Source organism: Alexandromys fortis, unplaced genomic scaffold, assembly GCF_014885135.2.
Source record: "Alexandromys fortis isolate MF-2015 unplaced genomic scaffold, M_Fortis_MF-2015_v1.1 scaffold_468, whole genome shotgun sequence".
Taxonomy (NCBI): Eukaryota; Metazoa; Chordata; class Mammalia; order Rodentia; family Cricetidae; genus Alexandromys; species Alexandromys fortis.
Window position 1 is genome coordinate 34,340 of NW_026068351.1, and position 18,333 is coordinate 52,672.

General features: G+C 35.6%; 1 protein-coding gene across 9 annotated transcripts in view; it reads right to left on the reverse strand.

The window, feature by feature from the left end:
* Nucleotides 1–18,333, reverse strand: part of Wac (WW domain containing adaptor with coiled-coil) — a 66,196-nt gene that overhangs the window by 16,086 nt on the left and 31,777 nt on the right. For 8 of the 9 annotated variants that reach the window (XM_050132930.1, XM_050132935.1, XM_050132929.1 and 5 more), the window contains 4 exons: nucleotides 12,964–13,070; nucleotides 8,397–8,512; nucleotides 7,365–7,477; nucleotides 2,403–2,711 (listed from right to left, as the gene is read on the reverse strand). In XM_050132930.1, the coding sequence (XP_049988887.1) occupies nucleotides 2,403–2,711; nucleotides 7,365–7,477; nucleotides 8,397–8,512; nucleotides 12,964–13,070 (645 nt within the window). The remainder of the gene's footprint in view (nucleotides 1–2,402; nucleotides 2,712–7,364; nucleotides 7,478–8,396; nucleotides 8,513–12,963; nucleotides 13,071–18,333) is intronic. The other variant, XM_050132937.1, reaches the window with a different exon arrangement.

Here is an 18,333-nt window from a genome sequence, read left to right on the forward strand (position 1 = left end):
GTTCTGACAATAGAGAACAGACACATGGAACTCCAAAGTACTGCTATATCCAATGAAGAATCATATTCTGATTTTGCACAAGTGTTTGTTTCATGAACCAATATATAGCAGAAAAATAAAACAGTAAGGTAACAACAGCACCTGCTGTCAACACACATACACATGGACATATCTTTTTCTACATGTGTATAACCATACACAAATAGTTTGCGATTGTTACTTCCATTCAACTGAGAAAATCTGCAGGCAAGTTAAAAGTATGTCTGTCAATATAGCTTAGTGGCAGAGAGTGTTTATTGTGTGAGTTCCCCCCTTCAATTCCTGGCAAAGCTCCCACAAAATGAGGGAAGTTAAAAAAGGTATTCTTAAAAAGTTAAAAAAGGTATTCTAAAAGAACAAACTCACACATTTGCAACATTCTATACAAATACATTATTCTAATTTGATATTTATCTCTCAATCTTGTTTTTTTTTTGCATGTGTCACAGAATTGTATTAAATGTCTACAGTGAAATTTACCAATTTGTGCAAAGGTAAACAAGCATTTTTGGAATATTCAATGCTCACATTATGAGCAATTATTTTCTATTATTCTTTTTACAAAGCTGTTTTTGTTACACTTTTCAAAAATGTCACCAAAAATGTACAAGTTAAACATACTTCAAAATTTTGCAAACAAATTTAAAATGATTACAAAAAACATACTTTACCACATTACCTAGAATATATTCAACAGTTTATCTCTTTCTAACCATTTTTTTTTTAAAATGAAGATCGTAACCTTAAAGGAACTTTAAAACAAGGAATAGGGGCTGAGGTTGGTCCACATTAGTCAATTAATGTCCATTTTGTGTCAACAACAAAAGGCCATTCATGACTAAACGAAGTCTAGGGGCCATCTAGAACAAAATAAGGAATTTTAGACTAAGTAACTCACCCTGACTACTTGCTCCATTCTCAACCAGATTATTAGCTATGTGACTTAAATGTGCTATGAGCTGGCAAGCAGGTCTGCTTCCATACCTGTTTTGTCTTAGCAAAATAACTTAAAACAAGTCATTCCTTTAAATTACTAAATTAAAAACTTGCTAATTGAAATTTATCTAATATAGGCTTCCTTGACCAGACAAGGACTCACGTCCATTGCTTGTTTTTTGATTTCACAACTCTAGAAAGGACATTACAACTAGAAGAAAGGTCATTGGGTGCTACAAGATAAATATGATATGCTGGAATATCTAACGTTTGTCTATTCCTTCTTGTTTGTTTGTATGATAAGACAAGCTAACCAAGAAATGGTCACAGTCACCTACTGGTTCACCGGAACACCATTATTTCCTGCAAAACTGAGGAGTTTCTCAGGTTTCCCCATTCTTCTGTCCCTCAAGCAAACACAAACTGCTAGTTCTCCATTAAACAGATCTATACCTACTGTGAGATTCTTTAATTAGATGCACACACACACTTCTCTCTTTTTACAAGTACATTTTAAAACAGTGGCCAGTGCAGGTGTTTCTCCAACTCTACCATATCTATCACCACTATTTCAGGTGTCCACTTCCTATCTTATACAACAAAGCACAAATGTCTTACTGTTTGCCCAGGCCCAGAGCATCACCAAAGATCAGTAAACCAAAGATCCTGCTTATACATCATTTACTCTAGCACACTAACAAAGACAAACACATCAACCTGATCTGAATCAACAATTTCTAGTACACATATAATTGGGATTGGTTACAGATTCCTTTCAACTACCCTGAGAGTGAAAACCATATCCTGATCTGCAAGCTTGAATTATGAAAGCCTTATGAAAGGGGACATTTTAACAATGCTTGTAGTGTCTACCACCCCCAAGTAGCTCTTGCCACAACTTTAACTTTTGAGCATGCTAAGGATATTGCAAAAAGGATGGCAGTTTGGGTTACAATGTTTCCTTCCAATTCTTAGATCTGAGGTCTAATAGTAGTGAGGTTTAATTCATTTTATTTTCTGCTTCATGCTATAGTTTGCTAGGCCAGTATCTCCTTGAAGTGGAAAATCATGCTTTAAAATATCTTTAAGAGAAAACAGATATCTCACAAACTAACTACTTAATAGCCACAAAACCTGAAAAATATTAAATGCAAAAGGAATGCACTGTGCCATCTGAATTCCACATGTTATTAAAACCACTGACTGCTAAGTGCTAATAACTAACTTGGTTTGGGTATCAGAGACCAAAAAAAATGAGTCTTGAGAATTATTAAAAGAAAAGCCAAACGACTATTTTTAGACCCAAGTCTGCCTAGTAACATTCTAAAAGACTGAAAAAGAATTTATAATTAAGATCTTACTCGAGCCAAAGGAAAGAATATTACAAACTATAATTCAACGTGCAGTATCTAGTAATAACAGCATACCTTTTCTCTCTGTTTTCTGTGCAGGGACAGAAGCTGTGGGTGTAGGCAGTTTTGATAGAGTAGATGCTCCATTGGCATCAAATGATTTCTTTGGCTGGTGATCAGACTGAAGCGTAAATGGACTAGAAGGAAGAGTGCTTGGGGTAGCAGTTGGATGAACCACTGGTTTGATGGGGTGCTGTACTGGCGTAGAGCTACTGTGAGTCTCTGCTCTTGGCAGTCTGTAGTCTTTGTCATTGTGTCTGCTTGTTTGAGACAAAATATTCTGTGGGAGCAAACTACTGGCATCGCTGGAATGCTTGTCTTCCACTGTAGTTCACAGTTAGAAAAAGAGATGTTGGAATGACAGAAGGGGGAAGAAAAACATGCTGTTAGAATCCCGTGTTATGAACATCAGCTAATTGAGCAACATAAATGCAATTATGTTCCTTTTCATAAAACTGCAAGCCCAGTTAGTATCTGCAGTTTTAACAATGGCATAAATATCAATACAGCAAGTTTTAACTACTGTAAAGTATTAATCCATACTCAGAATCAATAGGTCAAATTGTTTAATGGATTCTTTGAAGTTAAACTATTTCAAAAACTTTTAAAACAGTTATAACATTTTACTCAAAAAACTGTTTCCAAAAATAAAACGGCAAGAGCTTTTTTTTTAAAAAATATGGATCATAGATTCATATAATTAACAGAAATTATCCAGTGGTTAAATTAGAAGAGAACATTGGCATCAATAATATCAGGGTTTTTTTTTGAATACTAAAGCTATTAATGTGAACTCTAAAGTGTTTTATTCAGGGTTTCCAATGATTTAAGATGGTTTAACATACATTGAATTGTGTATGTTACACAATAGGTAGATAAATCAGTAAAATATTTTTAATAACACCGACAAGGGTAAAGTAACCATATTTCACATTCACATGCTATTCTGAAGTCCAACATATGTAAGCATAATCAGAAACGTGCTTATCACCAGCAACTATACCAGAAGCATTTACGCTCACAAAGTCTAAGAAATAGCTCAAACTCTGCCAATTATTTAAATTCTGATATGGTGCTCCCAAAAAATACAAAAGGAGGAAAATTTTAAAAAGCATGTAGACAAAGATCATTAATCTTACTAAAGCAAAAAACCTCTAATATCAGAAAGAAACATCCAAAAAAAGAAACACCCCAAGATTAAAAGGATGGGATAGGTTTTGACAGTTGCATAAAGGATGCCCAATGTTGAATATGTTTTTTGTTCCTAATTTAGAGCTCTTCTAAATCTTCAGATCAAGAAGGTACAAAAAAAAAAAAAAAAAAGACTCAAGCCCAACCACAGTACACTCAAGGTCCTCAATTATATTAAAAAAAGAAAAAAAACAACTCCGTAGTTATTGAATATATAGATTCAGTATGTTACACAACTCACCAATAACAGAAACAAACAGATGAACTTATGACAGTGGTATACAAAATAATGCATGCGCGCGTGCGCACACACACACACACACCAGTAAATTACAATCTTGTACTAACAAAATACTATTTGAATCTTACTCTAGTTTCTTCTTTAAAAAATGCACCTAACAGAAACTCTCAGAGACACGTGCATCAGAAATTAACATTAATTACCTGTAACTTTTATTATTCTTTACCAAAAAAAAATCCCCCTTTTAGTTCTATATAACTAAAAGCAAAACATACAAAGGTCAAAATGTTCAGAAGAAGATTCAAAAAGACAGCAAGTACAGGAGCTGAAGAAAATGGAGCACCAACAGCTTCCTCCCATCCATCACAAGACAGCAGGCATTTACAGAAGTGCCTCTATCAGTACCACTGCTCTCCAGACTTTTCTGAATACCATGATGAAAGGTGTGTGACTAGCTAATCTAACATGTATTGATTTATAATACAGGACAATCTCTCTAACAAAGAATGGCCAGATCCAAAATACCCCCAAGAGCAGTAAGAAATCTCAATTGAGGTTGCTCTAAATTTATAGAAATCATACTATTAAGTACAGAAAGAAATAATCCAGAAGAAGAGAAGTGCAGAAGTCCAATTTTCAATAATCAGATTGTGGTAAAAACTCTACTACCTCTCTGCATGTAACAATCTTTCCACTCCTTTCATCTCTTGAAAGGAACACATTCTAAGCACTATTCTACTCAAATGTCAAACACACACACACACACACACACACACACACACACAGAACAATGACAGTGTCAAGTAACTAAACGGAATACTGACTTTATTACTATAACACCTTGTTAGTGGAAAAATTAAACAGGAAAAAAATGAATGAAACCTAATATAGCTGAAGTTCTTTCTCAACCACTACTTAAAAGTTTAAAAAATAGTAAACAAAGCATGTATCTCAAAAATATTCCTAGGTCAAGAGACTAAAAGTTTAACATCCTACCTTTTTTTATACAGATCTACCTGTGTCTGTCTCCCTAGTATAGTGATTAAAAGTTGTGCACCACTATATAAAAGCCTTTCTAACTTTTAAAATTATAAGCATGCCTTATTTTGAAATCATGAACACGAAGCCAGCATATAAAAACATACATACACAAAAAATAACCCGTTCATCACTGTTTCTTAGAGTTTACTGCCAAGGACCTGCTCTGCAGGGGGAGGGAGGGTGTTCAGGTACCAAAGAGGAAGTGTGGAGGGGAGTGGTAATGGGACAGGACAGGATCTGAGGGCTAATCAGATTGGCTGTCAGCACATTTAGTTGAAAAAAAAAACAAAAACAAAAACAAAAACAAAACAAAAAAACCTATACTTTTTTGTTTTATGTTTGTTTTCTAGACAGGGTTTCTCTGTAGCTTTGGAGCCTTCCTGAAACTCTGTAGACCAGTCTGGCTTCTAACTCAGATACTCCTGCCTTTGCCTTCCAACTGCTGGGATTAAAGGGATGTGCCACCATGGCCCACCTAGACTACACTTTGTATAATTGCACATAGGATTAGACATAAGACAAGGGACTTGTGAGCTGAGGTGAGGCTTGAGATCAGGGGTTGAGGAAGCTAGCCTTGACCTTGACAAAAGGCCCCAAGTTCCTCTTGCTAGAGAGAAGAATGACTTCTACAAAGGGGAACTTTCCTCAAGTCTCCAAGGGAATGGAGACCTTGTCCAGATGCCTGACCTTGGGGGGAAATAGGGGAGGACTTAATGGGAAGCAGACACTATACTATATACATTACGGGCCTGTTTCCCAAAAGGGAAGGCCCTAATAAATTACTATTTTCTCAATATACTGTACCATTCTTATTTCTCTACATCTATTAACTGAATTCTTGCCCCTAATGGCTTCAAGCTCAAGATCTGAATTGTAGGCATTTCATCCTTGGAATCAGGTGTCTAGTAAATCTCCAATTTTCCTGTTCTTGGTGTGGTTAGTAGGGCACAATGGAATTTCTGGTTCTGTGGTGGCAAGGATATTTTTCTTCCCAAAGAATTACTTTTGTTTAAATAGGCTACCATTGTACATTTTTATTCTTTACCAAAGCCAACACAAAATTTCCCAAAGGGAAAGGCATTAATAATGAAAATCATTAAAAATGAAAGTTAGAAGGTGCTGGAGAAGTGTGTTCTGCAATATTAAAAGGCGAGCAGCAATAGTAACCATGCAGTCCAAGCCAGTTTATGTTTATTTATAAACTCTAAGCCTGGAGAAGAAAGACTTTTCAAACTTTAAAAATAAGAAAACAAAATATACTACCACGACTTTAGCTACAGACCCATGGACATAGATAGACTCAGTTAAGGCACATATAAGAATCAGCCAGAAATGGAGACATAGCCTTTCCTTTTTGAGAACTACCAGCCTAAAAGTAGTTACAATCAGTTGGTCCAATTCAGTGCCTTCTAATTCTAGGATTTATTTCACAAGCACAATAGATTTTCCTTAAGTCTTGATTTTAAAAGTTCTTTTCTAGTCCACGTGTGTCACTCCTACATGATCCCCCTCCCCCTGCCAGGCTATCAATTGCATGAGACAACAAACTATATGCTATTTAATTAACCAAGATAAAAACTTAGCTTCCTTTTTGTTCAGTTTGAGACAAAGAGCAACACAAGATTAAAACCCACGATTTATGTCTCAAAATGAAATGTACTGTAATTCTCTAACTTAATACTTTAAATTAGTTCTTTTATTCATATTTTGAAGATTTAATGTAGCTATACTAAAAAGTTAACCCTAACTAATTTTCCTATCAAAGAATAAATACCCCTTATTGAAAATTAGTTGTATACAAAGTACCTTAAATACAGGTTGAAGAACAGTTTCTGCAATAAATATTAATGTTTCTGTAAAGCCACAGATCACAATTTATACAGATCTCTAAACACACTGGAAATAACTTCTAAATACAGAAAATTAAGTTATATCCCAGGAATATTATTATAAAATCAGGGATACACCGAAAACACATTACAACATATGAGCTACTGAAATAAACAAGAGTATAGCCTAGACTACATGTGCACTCAGCACACAGTCAGGCAAAACATAAATTGTGAAATTTATTTTCTAATAAAGTGTTACTATCTGATGTGATTTTCTAACATTATAGTGAAAATGACAAAAGTTTTAAAATTTGCTTTTGCATTACTGTTATGTCAAACAAAATCCAAATTTGTGCCCATCTAACATTGATAACTTCTCAATGGTAACAAAATGTCACTAGTGCACTGGTATCAATCTGTATGGCTAGAACTCAATTATTATTACTTTGAAAAGTAAAATCTTGCTCTTTTCCAATTCTGTATTAATGAGAACCACATATACCACTATTCACCCTGAACCTGTTTCCCTTTCCAGGAAATAATCAAAGAAGTTGATAACAGAAATCACATATATTTTCATGACAATTTACATGCAGATGGCACTGGTAGATTAAAACAAACAATAGCAACAAATCAAAAATACTGTTAAAAAGACAACAAAAGAACACTTACTCCCACTGGTGAACCCACTAGTGGCTGTTGCTTGCATCACCTCTCTTCTGTAATCCCTATCTTTTGGGAAACTATTAACTGCCAACTTATTTGCTTCTTTTTGTCTCTGTTCTCTAGAAGGAAAAGATCAAACATCAGTTTATGAATAAAAATGACATGAAGTACTTGAGTTTCTGTACTTTTCTTACCAAATGTTTGACAAAACAGTACATGGAATAAAAGGGAAAATGGTTTGCAGTTGAAACTGGTCTCCAAAATAAAATACAGCAAACAGAGAACTATGAATGTTTTTCAAAGAAAACGACCAGCTATTCATACTAACTCCAGTCTAAATTCCTGAAAATAGTTCTACTAAAAACTGTAGTAAAGTTTTCACATAAAGACTTCTATTAAAATATAAAGATGTTGTCACACATCTTTAAACCCAGCACTTGGGAGGCAGAAGCAGACCTGTGGGTTCGAAGCCAGTCTGGCCTACAGAACAAGTTCCAGGACAGCGTGTGTGTGTGTGTGTGTGAAGCAGACCTGTGGGTTCGAAGCCAGTCTGGCCTACAGAACAAGTTCCAGGACAGCCAAAGATACGCAGAGAAACCCAGTGTGTGTGTGTATGTATGTGCGGGGGGGAGAGGGGGGGTGGTGGTGGTGGCGGTGGTGGTGAGTGAGGTCCAGAAGGAAAGTGTGGTAGATAAAGGCAGGAGTATTAGGATTTCAAATCAAGAGAATTCTAGACCAGGCTAAGTACCAAATTTTGCCTCTAAACAAACAAGTAAAATTAATAAAAAACCTCTATTTCAATGTCAAATGACACATTACTAAATATTTTATCAAATATACTGAGCATTCACAGCCCTTCATAGATGGTTGCCTGTATGTTCAAGAAACTGTTTTACATGAAGAAAAAACACAGAAATGGGACCATGACCAAAACTAAAGAAATAAATGGTTTCACTATGTAGCACCTAAAGAAACTGTTTAATGCCACAGTATGCTGACCTTCAGAAAAAGAGTACTACCAGATTAAAAAGCAAATACCTTTCAAGCCACTCTTTTGGTTTTTCCCACTGTGAAACTTCTGTGCGACAATTGTAGTAATATTTTTTTCCAGAAGAGCTAATATGTTCAGACCAGTCATCTGCAGAATCATAAGGCTTAAAAATAATTTTAAAAATTACAAAATGTCATTTAATCATTTGATATGAAATATTAAAAACTTCAATGAGTTTTATAGCAAACATATATATATATATATAAACATATTTTAGAATACTGTGTCTACTAAAACCTTTATATCTAGAAAGATTACTTTATTACTTTATTAGGCATGGGAAGAGCATGAGATTATTAATATCTTGAATTTAGAAGGTTAAGTAGCATTATCTGCAAAACCAGTGACATGGCAAGGGGGTAATGCTGTTCTCAACTGACATGAAGGCATGAAATCATTACTTCTAAACTCAGAAGGAAAATGGCAAGCACACAGTGTTAAAGGACAGCTGACCATTATGTGCTGTTACTTAGTGAAAAAGAAACCAAAGGTTTTTCAAGACAAACAAAAAGTTGAGAATTTTGTTTGCCTTTAAAATCCATGGCATAGGCTAAGTACTAAGAAGAATCTTGTCTAATGGAGAACACACGGTAACAGTATAGTTCTTAACTAATTTTCAAAATTCTCAGTTGATTCTGTGTAGATACTAGATAGACCGTGTGAAATCATGATGAAATTAGAGAAATTTGGAAAGTGGTTACATGGAACTGGTGCCTAAGATTAAAAAAAAAAAAAAAAAGGCAGGTAAACCCAAGTACTTGGTTCATCAACCCTGAGCTATCCAGAAACTGTCAAGTATTTTTGTTTTAGCTATTCTCCTTTAAATGTTTGCTCAGAGATTAACATTAGCCAAGAAGTGATAAACAGTTGAGAGACTGGTCAGAAAAACATACTAAGATTAAGGCTAATAATAAACAGACACTCAGCAGAATAGATAGATACTAGGGTCTAAACCACCAGTGCTTTTCAAAGTAATAGTCAGCATTATGTCTGCTGTCTCAAGGGAATCAACATTCTGTATCAGAATATATAGGCTCAGTGCTTCTTTTACCAGGAGGCCTGTTCCGGAAGGTGCATGGGGTAGGGAAGGAGAGATGCTAAACAACAGTGTTCATTTTAGAGCACTTGTTTACATTTAAGCAATCTAAAAAAAAATAAAAAAAAACACCAAACAACCTCAAAAGTTCACAAAACATGTAATCCAGTAAAACCCTGTCTTCCACTACATAACATTCACAGCCTTGAAATTTAAGGGTCTACAACACTAGCATCAAATCTCAGCTTGTACAAGTGGAATATCTTACAGTACAAAGTAAGTTGCAAGTTACTTTCCCAAGCGCAAACCTATGAACATCATCTCAACACCATTTCTACTAAGGAGCCAAGTATAAAAATCCCTTAAGCAATGGTGTAATTTAAAAATACCAATATGTAATGGCAGGAGTCAACATTCCTGACTTTACAAAAAGTATCTGAAATTAACAAACTATAGCCCTGCATACAGTTCACATTTTCTAAATTACACTTAACATGCAGCTACAGACTCTAGGTAACATTACAAATACTTGAGGAAAAGCCCGAGTTTCTTCCATATGATTACCCTTTCCCTCTTCAATCTATCTTAATCAAAGGAGCATTTACTCAGAAGCTACGGACTTGTGAATGAAGGCACGCCCCAAAATAAATAAATAAATAAGCTGGATAGGAAACATCTATGGTTATCGTCTATTAAAATGTTACACATATTAACACACTTGGCTTGGTTGGCATTTTAAATTGAGCATTAAAATATTTTTTATCTTCAATATAGTAAACATCAAGTTTACATAAATTGAGTAAGAAAAGCGCATGAATGCATGACTTTAAAAGACAGATCTCTAAGGCTTTGCTGCCAGCCTGGTCTGCAAAGCAAATTCCAGACCAACCAAGATTACATAGTGAAACCATATCTAAACCCTCCCACAAAAGGAACTTCTACCAAGACACCTATCTACTCTCTCCTTAAATTCAAATCTTTCAGATCTCTTACATGAATGTGGCTGTTTCTTCAAAAAAGTTATCTCCACTTTCTCAACCATTTATACTATCAATTTTCCTAAAATTACAGAAATGTGATATTAACTTATGAGTTACTAATAGATCATTAAATAACAAAGCTGGCCTTCCCTATTAACAAAAAATTTCATGAAGTCCTAATCATTCTTTGATAAGTCTTTTAGTAAATTAAGGAGAATGTCTACAGGCAAAACTGGCTGCAGAGCTAGGCATGTGACAATTCCAGCACTCAGGAGGAAGCAAAGTCGTGTGGATCTGAGTTCTAGGTCTGCCTGCTCTACATAACGGGTAGCAGGCCAAGTGGAGCTACAGTTGGAACCCTGCCTCCAAAGAAAGGTCTGCAAAAATATGGTATACTCAGATGAACTCTAAAATATCAATAGCCAGTTAGCTGATAACAAGAGGGTTACATGAATGTAAAATTTGAGCTAAAAGCACTTTTCAGCTACTCAAAATTAGGGTAGCATACTTAGAAGACAGAGGGATTCCATTAGTGTTCCACTTTTGTTTTTAATTGGATTTATGTGCATACATATACACAAATTTGGGCGCGATGGAGGAGGTAAGAAAGCCACAATGTGTAGGTCAGAAGGGTACTGTGAAGTAGTTGTGTTTTCACTTTCCTTCTTCCCTTTCCATGGATTGGACTCAAGTCTTCAGGCTTGAAGAGCAAATGCCTTTCCTTCTGAGCCTCCCCTCCAGCCCTATCCTACGTGTTGTTTCTAAACAGGAGTAAATTTTTTCTACCTTTTTGGTTGTAAGTCTGGCCTTCAAGCACATTTTTTTTTTCCCCTAAATGAGTCAGAGAGCCCTTGTTTCAAAGTCTACATACTTGGGGCTGGAGAGATGGCTCAGGGGTTAAGAGCACTGACTGCTCTTCCAGCAGTCCTGAATTCAATTCCCAGCAACTACATGGTGGCTCACAACCATCTGTAATGAGCATAATGAGATGTGGTGCCCTCGCCTGGCCTCCAGGCATACTATGCAGACATCCTTACAGTATCTTAAACTACTCTACATTTTAAAAATTTGATATTCAACTAAATATTACTCTTAACATCCCAGTCCCCTACAGGAATGTATAGTCCCACCCGACTCGACAAAAGAAAATACAATGCTAAGATCTGCCTTTCAACACCAAATAAGACATAATAATCATCCAAAATATCTAAGGTAAAATTTATCGAGTTATATAAAATTCTCAGAGAATCTTTGTGTTTTTGTCTGCATGTATATATGTACAATATATGCAGAGCAGATGCCCACCAAGGCAAAAGGCAGCGTCATATACCCTGAAGTGGAGTTACAGTTCGTTGTGAGCTATTAAAGTGGTGCTACTAGGACCTGAATTTGGGTAATCTGAAAGAGCAAGTGTTCTTAATTTCTAAGTCACCTCTCCAAATGCTTTGCTTTTAACTTTCCTGTATTTGACAGTCCTAATAGTGATAACTTTTAAAACTGCAAATCTAATGCTTTGCATTACATATTTCATTGGTTCTCCACTGTTTTTCTATGAAATTCACTTTCTTTCTGATTCAGGTCTGATGTTTTAGTCTGTGGTCAGTTCCTTACCTTCCCCTAAATTATCAAATATTTTTGTCATGTTTATTTTCTTTTAAAAGACAAGTTTTTGCTAATTCCCTCAGTTTCGCCTCCTGTAGCAGCCTCCCAAGTTCTGATATTATTGGCATATGCCATCTTTTCCATCAATTTTTACACATCTCAGTCCTTTTAACTGTTGTTGTCATCCTTAAGACTAAACAATGAGCCAGGTAGTGGTGGCGCACGCCTTTAATCCCAGCACTCAGGAGGTAGAGGCAGGCAGATCTCTGTGAATTCCAGACCAGCCTGGTCCACAGAGCTAGTTCCAGGACAGCTTCCCTGTCCCTGTTTTCTCAAAAACAAAAATAAACAAAAACCTAACAATATCTTAAACTGGCTAAGTTATACACAACTTGTTGGGAGAGATGGGGAGGTCTTCTTAAGAATCCCAAATCGGCTTTCACAACATTCTGAACTATTACCATTTCTGTCACCAACACCACACACAATCAAGTTCCATGAAAATGAGCTACAAATTAAAGTATTCTTGTGCTAAACGAATACATTTGGACCCACATTAAAATAGCCAGTAATTTCATTAACCAATGTTTGACAACGTATTTAAAATTATGAGCTTTGTTTGTTTGTTTGTTAATGTTTGTTTTATGCCTTTTAGGACCAGGATATTGTCTTCACTCTCTGGCAAAGTACAAAGTTCAGAGCAGAGAAGAAACAAGCAACTTATTTATCACTAAAAGAAAACAAACCTTAAATAACTTTAGAAAAGTTGGTATTGTGCTTCATATATAACAAAGGCAATACATCCAAAAATACATTAAGCTCATATCCAGTTGAACCATTTTAAAAATTAAAAGACAATGTCTAAGAAGATTTGTAGTATTCTTTTTCATTTCGACAGATAGCCTTTAACCAATTGAATATTGTTTTAATACTTACTGCATCTGAAGTTTTGCTTGGATTATTGCTTGGATTAGAAGAATGTGAATTTGAACTATGAAGAGCACTGTGGTTGTGTGAATTTTCTTGTGGCGAGTAACTGGTCCCTTAAAAAGAAAGAACAAAGAATAACCATAATTGTCATAGATTTTTTTTTAAGCCATGCTACTGTAAATATTATTTGACTATCATATCCTAGGGACATCAAAAAAAAAAAAAAAAAACCCATGTAACCCTTTAGTTCAAACGAGCATTGAATTCATATATCCTAGCATCAATGTTGAAATCATAGGTGTATGCTATAACACCGAGCTCAAGTCATGCTTTTTATACTACAAAAAAAAAAGTCTGATCCTGCTTAAAAATAAGACTGCACAGTTGAACATGATGGTACACATCTTTAATCCTAAAACTCTACAGGCAGAGTAGGATCTCTGTGAGTTTGAGGCCATCCTTTTCTACATAGTGAGTTCCAGGACAGCCAGGACTATTGTGGACTTTCTAAAACCAAATCAAACAAAAAACAACGAAGAAGGGAACCACAACGACAACTTTTGAATGGAGTGTGAAAACCCAAATGATTAAGGACGAGAGATTACAGAAAACTTGCTGTTTTCAGTATTTTAGAAAGCTGATTTTAAAAAATAATCCTTAAACTTGCTCTTTTAATAGTTTTGAAAAATTCCTAAACCAAAATAACATCAAGTTTTTTTTAAGAGTTTAAAATCTAAGAGAGGAACCTACTCAAACTGGTAAATATGACATAAAAAGCTTGTTCCTGACAGGGCCAACTCTACCTAAACATTCTTAACAATGACCCGAGTCTTACTAATTCACATCCCAAAGACACCAGGGGTAACAGTTTCTCCACTACTGTTTTAGGGAAAGTCAATGTAGAGGGCTTGAAACATAGCTCAACATGGAGTACTGTCTGTCACATCAACACAAAAGACACCAGGAAAATAAAATAAAAGCCCAGGAGCATAAATCTAAATATGAACAAAAACTCATCAATAAATGGTGTAAAGAGTCAACACATGTCTGTTAATGTTTCCACGTCATTTCAGTTTTTCAGGCAAGAGACAATAAAACTGACATTTCATTTATTTGTTTGGTTTTTCAAAAGGTTTCTTTGTGGAGGCTATCTTGGAACTCTGTAGGCCAAGTTGGCCTCAAACTCAGACATCATCCTGCTTCTGCCTCCCCAGTGTTGGGATTTAAGGTGATTCACCACTTCCAGGCCATAACTGGCATTTTAAAGGAAAGTACTGGAGACAGTATGAATGCTAACTATAACGAATAAAGACTAAAGAGTGGTGTGTTTCATATGGGTTAAGGTAATGGTCCTGTGGTCCATGAATTACCAAGAAAGAAAGATGAACTGAGAGAGATGGGAACGACTACTGAGACTCGAGAGATCCAAACAGAAATTGTCAGCTGATCTATTAAAAACTAGAACAGAGAGGAGCAAGTATTTGAATGTAGACTGCCAATTCCCCATTAGAGGTCAAAAGCAGATGAATTTGGCGTGGTAATACACAAACATCGGTGACAAATAGTAATCAGTGACAGCTACAGCCAAGATTAAATTTTGGTTATGGGTCCTTTTATAAGTGAAGCTACAAATAGACTCAAATGTTAAAAAAAAAAAAAAAAAAAAACTATTGATGTCACAAAAGACAAAGAGGATTAACCATTAGTATGGTTAACAAAGTAATCTAGCGCCAATGTGGGCAATTCAATAAAAGAAATTCACACAAATGTCTAACAGTGGCAAAACCTAAAGACTTGCATCTACTTAAATTACAGTTATAATCTTATACGTTAACAAATCATTTTTCTAGATATAGTAAATCCAACAACACAATAAAATCTGAAACCAATCAAAATTAGGCCAAAGCAGGACAGAGGCAGGCAGATCTCCAAGTTTCACACCAGTTTATCTCAACAGCTCATATTAATGAGGGAACCTTAAATTCCAGAAAAATTTCCTAATAAGAGCTACTCACCACTAAGCTCACCATTATCTAAGCTATGTGCACAAAATGCAGCTTGTGTTGAACATCAGTTTCCCACTGAGAGTCTAAATTTTCTATGTCCTAGGCAGCTGGTAGGGGTAAAACTACATCAAGCTAATTTTAAATTTAATTTGAGCTTCCAAGAGATACCATCAAGATCTGATGCTGGAGGAATGATAGGTACTGTTCATAGGCTACTAGGTAGCATGGTACAGGAGTCATCCATGTTGCACCATGTGCATCTTTCTCTAGAAAATCAACATCATGATTAAGGACTACAAATTAAGACCCTGAAGCTTCAAAACAAATCAATGATAATCGGATGGTATTAAGGGCCTCAAGATAGTGGTTCTCAACCTTCCGAATGCTGAAACCTTTTAACACAGTTCCGCATATTATGGTGACCCCCAAACATAAAATTTTTGTTACTAGTTCATAACTAAAAATTTACTGTTTTGAGACTTAATGTAAACATTAAGATGTGTTTTCCTTTTTTCCGCCTTTGTCAAAAACCAGGTCTTTGAAAGTGTGTGGATTAATATCCAGGTCTTGGATTCAGTTCCATTGGTCCTCCCATCTGTTTTTAATGCCAATATCAGACTGTTTTCAGTACTATAGCTCTGTAGTAGAGTTAAGTCAGGGATTGTAATGCCTCCAGAAATTCTATTATTGTACAGGATTGTTTTCATTATTCTGGGATTTTTTTGTTGCTGCTTTTCCATATGAAGCTGAGTACCGTTCTTTTGGGGTCTGCTAAAAATTTTGCTGGGATTTTGATGAGCATTGCATTGAATCTGTAGATTGTTTTTGGTAAGACTGTCATTTTTACTATGTTAATTCTACCTACCTAAGAGCATGGGAAATCTTTCCACTTTCTGATGTCTTCTTCAATTTCTTTCTTCAGAGATTTAAAGTTCTTGTCATACAAGTCTTCCACTTGTTTGGTTAGAGTCACTCCAAGATATTTTATGCTATTTGTGGCTACTGTGAAGGGTGATGTTTCTCTGAATTCTTTCTCAGCCCATTTATCATCTGTGTATAGGAGGGCTACTGATCACAATATACCAATGATGACGCGATGTAATCCAAGAAGGCACATACCAAGGCCACCATGCACCTATTGTTCAAAAAGGCCTACGCTATGGAATAATCCTATTTATTTTATCTGAAGTATTTTTCTGAGCCTTTTTATCACTCAAGCCTACTACCTATACATGACCTAGAAAGCTGCCGGCCACCAACAGGAATTACTCCACTAAACTCCCTAAAAGTTACTCTTCTGAACACATCAGGCCTACTGGCATCAGAAGTGTCAATTACATGAGCTCACCACAGCCTGACAGAGGAAAAACGTAATAGCATAAATCAAGCCCTAATAATTACAATCTTACTAGGAGTTTACTTTACCATCCTACAAGCCTCAGAATATTTTGAAACCTCATTCTCTATCTCTAACGAAATCTATGGGTCAACATATTTTCATAGCAACAGGCTTCCACAGACTACACGTAATCATCAGATCTACCTTTCTCATTATGTCTCCTTCGACAACTAAAATTTCATTTTACATCCAAACATCACTTTGGCTTCGAAGCAGCAGCATGATACTGACACTTCGTAGACGTAGTATGATTATTCCTGTACGTATCCATCTATTGATGAGGATCATACTTTCTTAGTATAACCAGTACATCTGACTTCCAATCAGTTAGCTCTAGTAATAATCTAGAAGTAAATTGGGAGCATGGGGACCTTGGGAGAGGGTTAAAAGGGGGTTGAGTAGAGAAAAATGTAGAGCTCAATTGAAATCATTAAAAAAAAAAAAGATATGCTTTCCAATGGTCTTAGGCCACTCCTGCGAAAAGGTGTTTAAATCTCCAAAGTGTTAGATAGCAACCCACAGGCTGAGAACCACTGCCCTAAGGCTATTATTACAATTATCATAAACAACTATTATACCAAATTAAAGACATATATGCTAAAATTTCCATCTTGCAGATATATAAAAATATGAGCCACTAGAATGTCTTTATACACTATTTAAGTTGTTGCTTCCATAGATTTTCATGACTATACTATAATGATAAGAAAAACCACTGCTGCTGTCTGAAATGGACACCAGAATAATCTACTAATGAAGGCTGGATTAGAGTTCTACTCTGACATTTATTTGCTAATTTTCTTAAACAAAAAACTGTGTTTAAATCTACGGGTGATCAAAGAAGAGATTTGCTAAAGATTTACTCTATTTACATAGATTTACTCTATTTACATAGTATTTTGTGGGTAGGGTCTACCTGGTCTCTCAAAAAGTTAGGACGCAAAAATCTACTTGTAGTGATTATCAATGAAACTAAAATACTGGCAATCACTGACTAATTGATAAGCTTCTTCCCTTAAAAACCGTAAGCTTTCATAGCTGACAGAAGTTTATCAGTTAGCTTTTAGGTCAAGTAATACAGATCTTCAGAAGGAATGTCAAAATTAAACACCTTAAGCATCAGCATCCACTGGACTAAAACATAAGCTTTACAAAGGTAAGCAGTAAAAGCCGTAATTTAGCAAAGCATTTGGAGGGAACATTATTTGAGGTTTACCTTCTGCATACTGTCCTCTCTAAACTTAAGCAATATAACAAGCTGAGGAGCAAACTTCCCAAGATCATGGTAACGGTAGCAGTGATGGTTAAAGCTTGAATCCTACTCAAAAATAGTGCCAGGCACAATTTTTATGAAGCATAATGTTTTAATCTCATATTTACTTCTGTATCAACCCCATGATCTTACATATTTTAAGAGTGAGAAGGAAAAAAAAAACTATCTTTTCTTACTGTAACAAACAACTAAGGCAAACATAAAGAATGAGCATTTGGAGAAATAACAAGATCGAGAACCATCATTATTCAATTTAGTTACACACAGAAACTTGGTGATCTTTCATATGAACAGTAACAGATAACATATATGTGCTGAAATAATCTCAACAGTGTTTCATCCAATTCAGCAAAAAGAAACCAAGCTATGGTTTAGTGTCCTCTTTATGCTGTTGGAACATTACTAATAAAACTTCAGCATTATTGAAATATTCCCCAGTACAGCTTTAGTAAGATAAGACTAGTTTTAAGAGACTCAAGTTTAAACCAAAAAGTTGGAATAAGCACCTTAAAGGTCTCTTTTAGCCGGGCAATGCGCACACCTTTAATCACAGCACTCGGGAGCCAGAGGCAGGCGGATCTCTGTGAGTTCGAGGCCAGCCTGGTCTACAAGAGCTAGTTCCGGGACAGGCACCAAAGCTACAGAGAAACCCTGTCTTGAAAAACCAAAAAAAAAAAACAAAAAAAAAAAAAACAAAA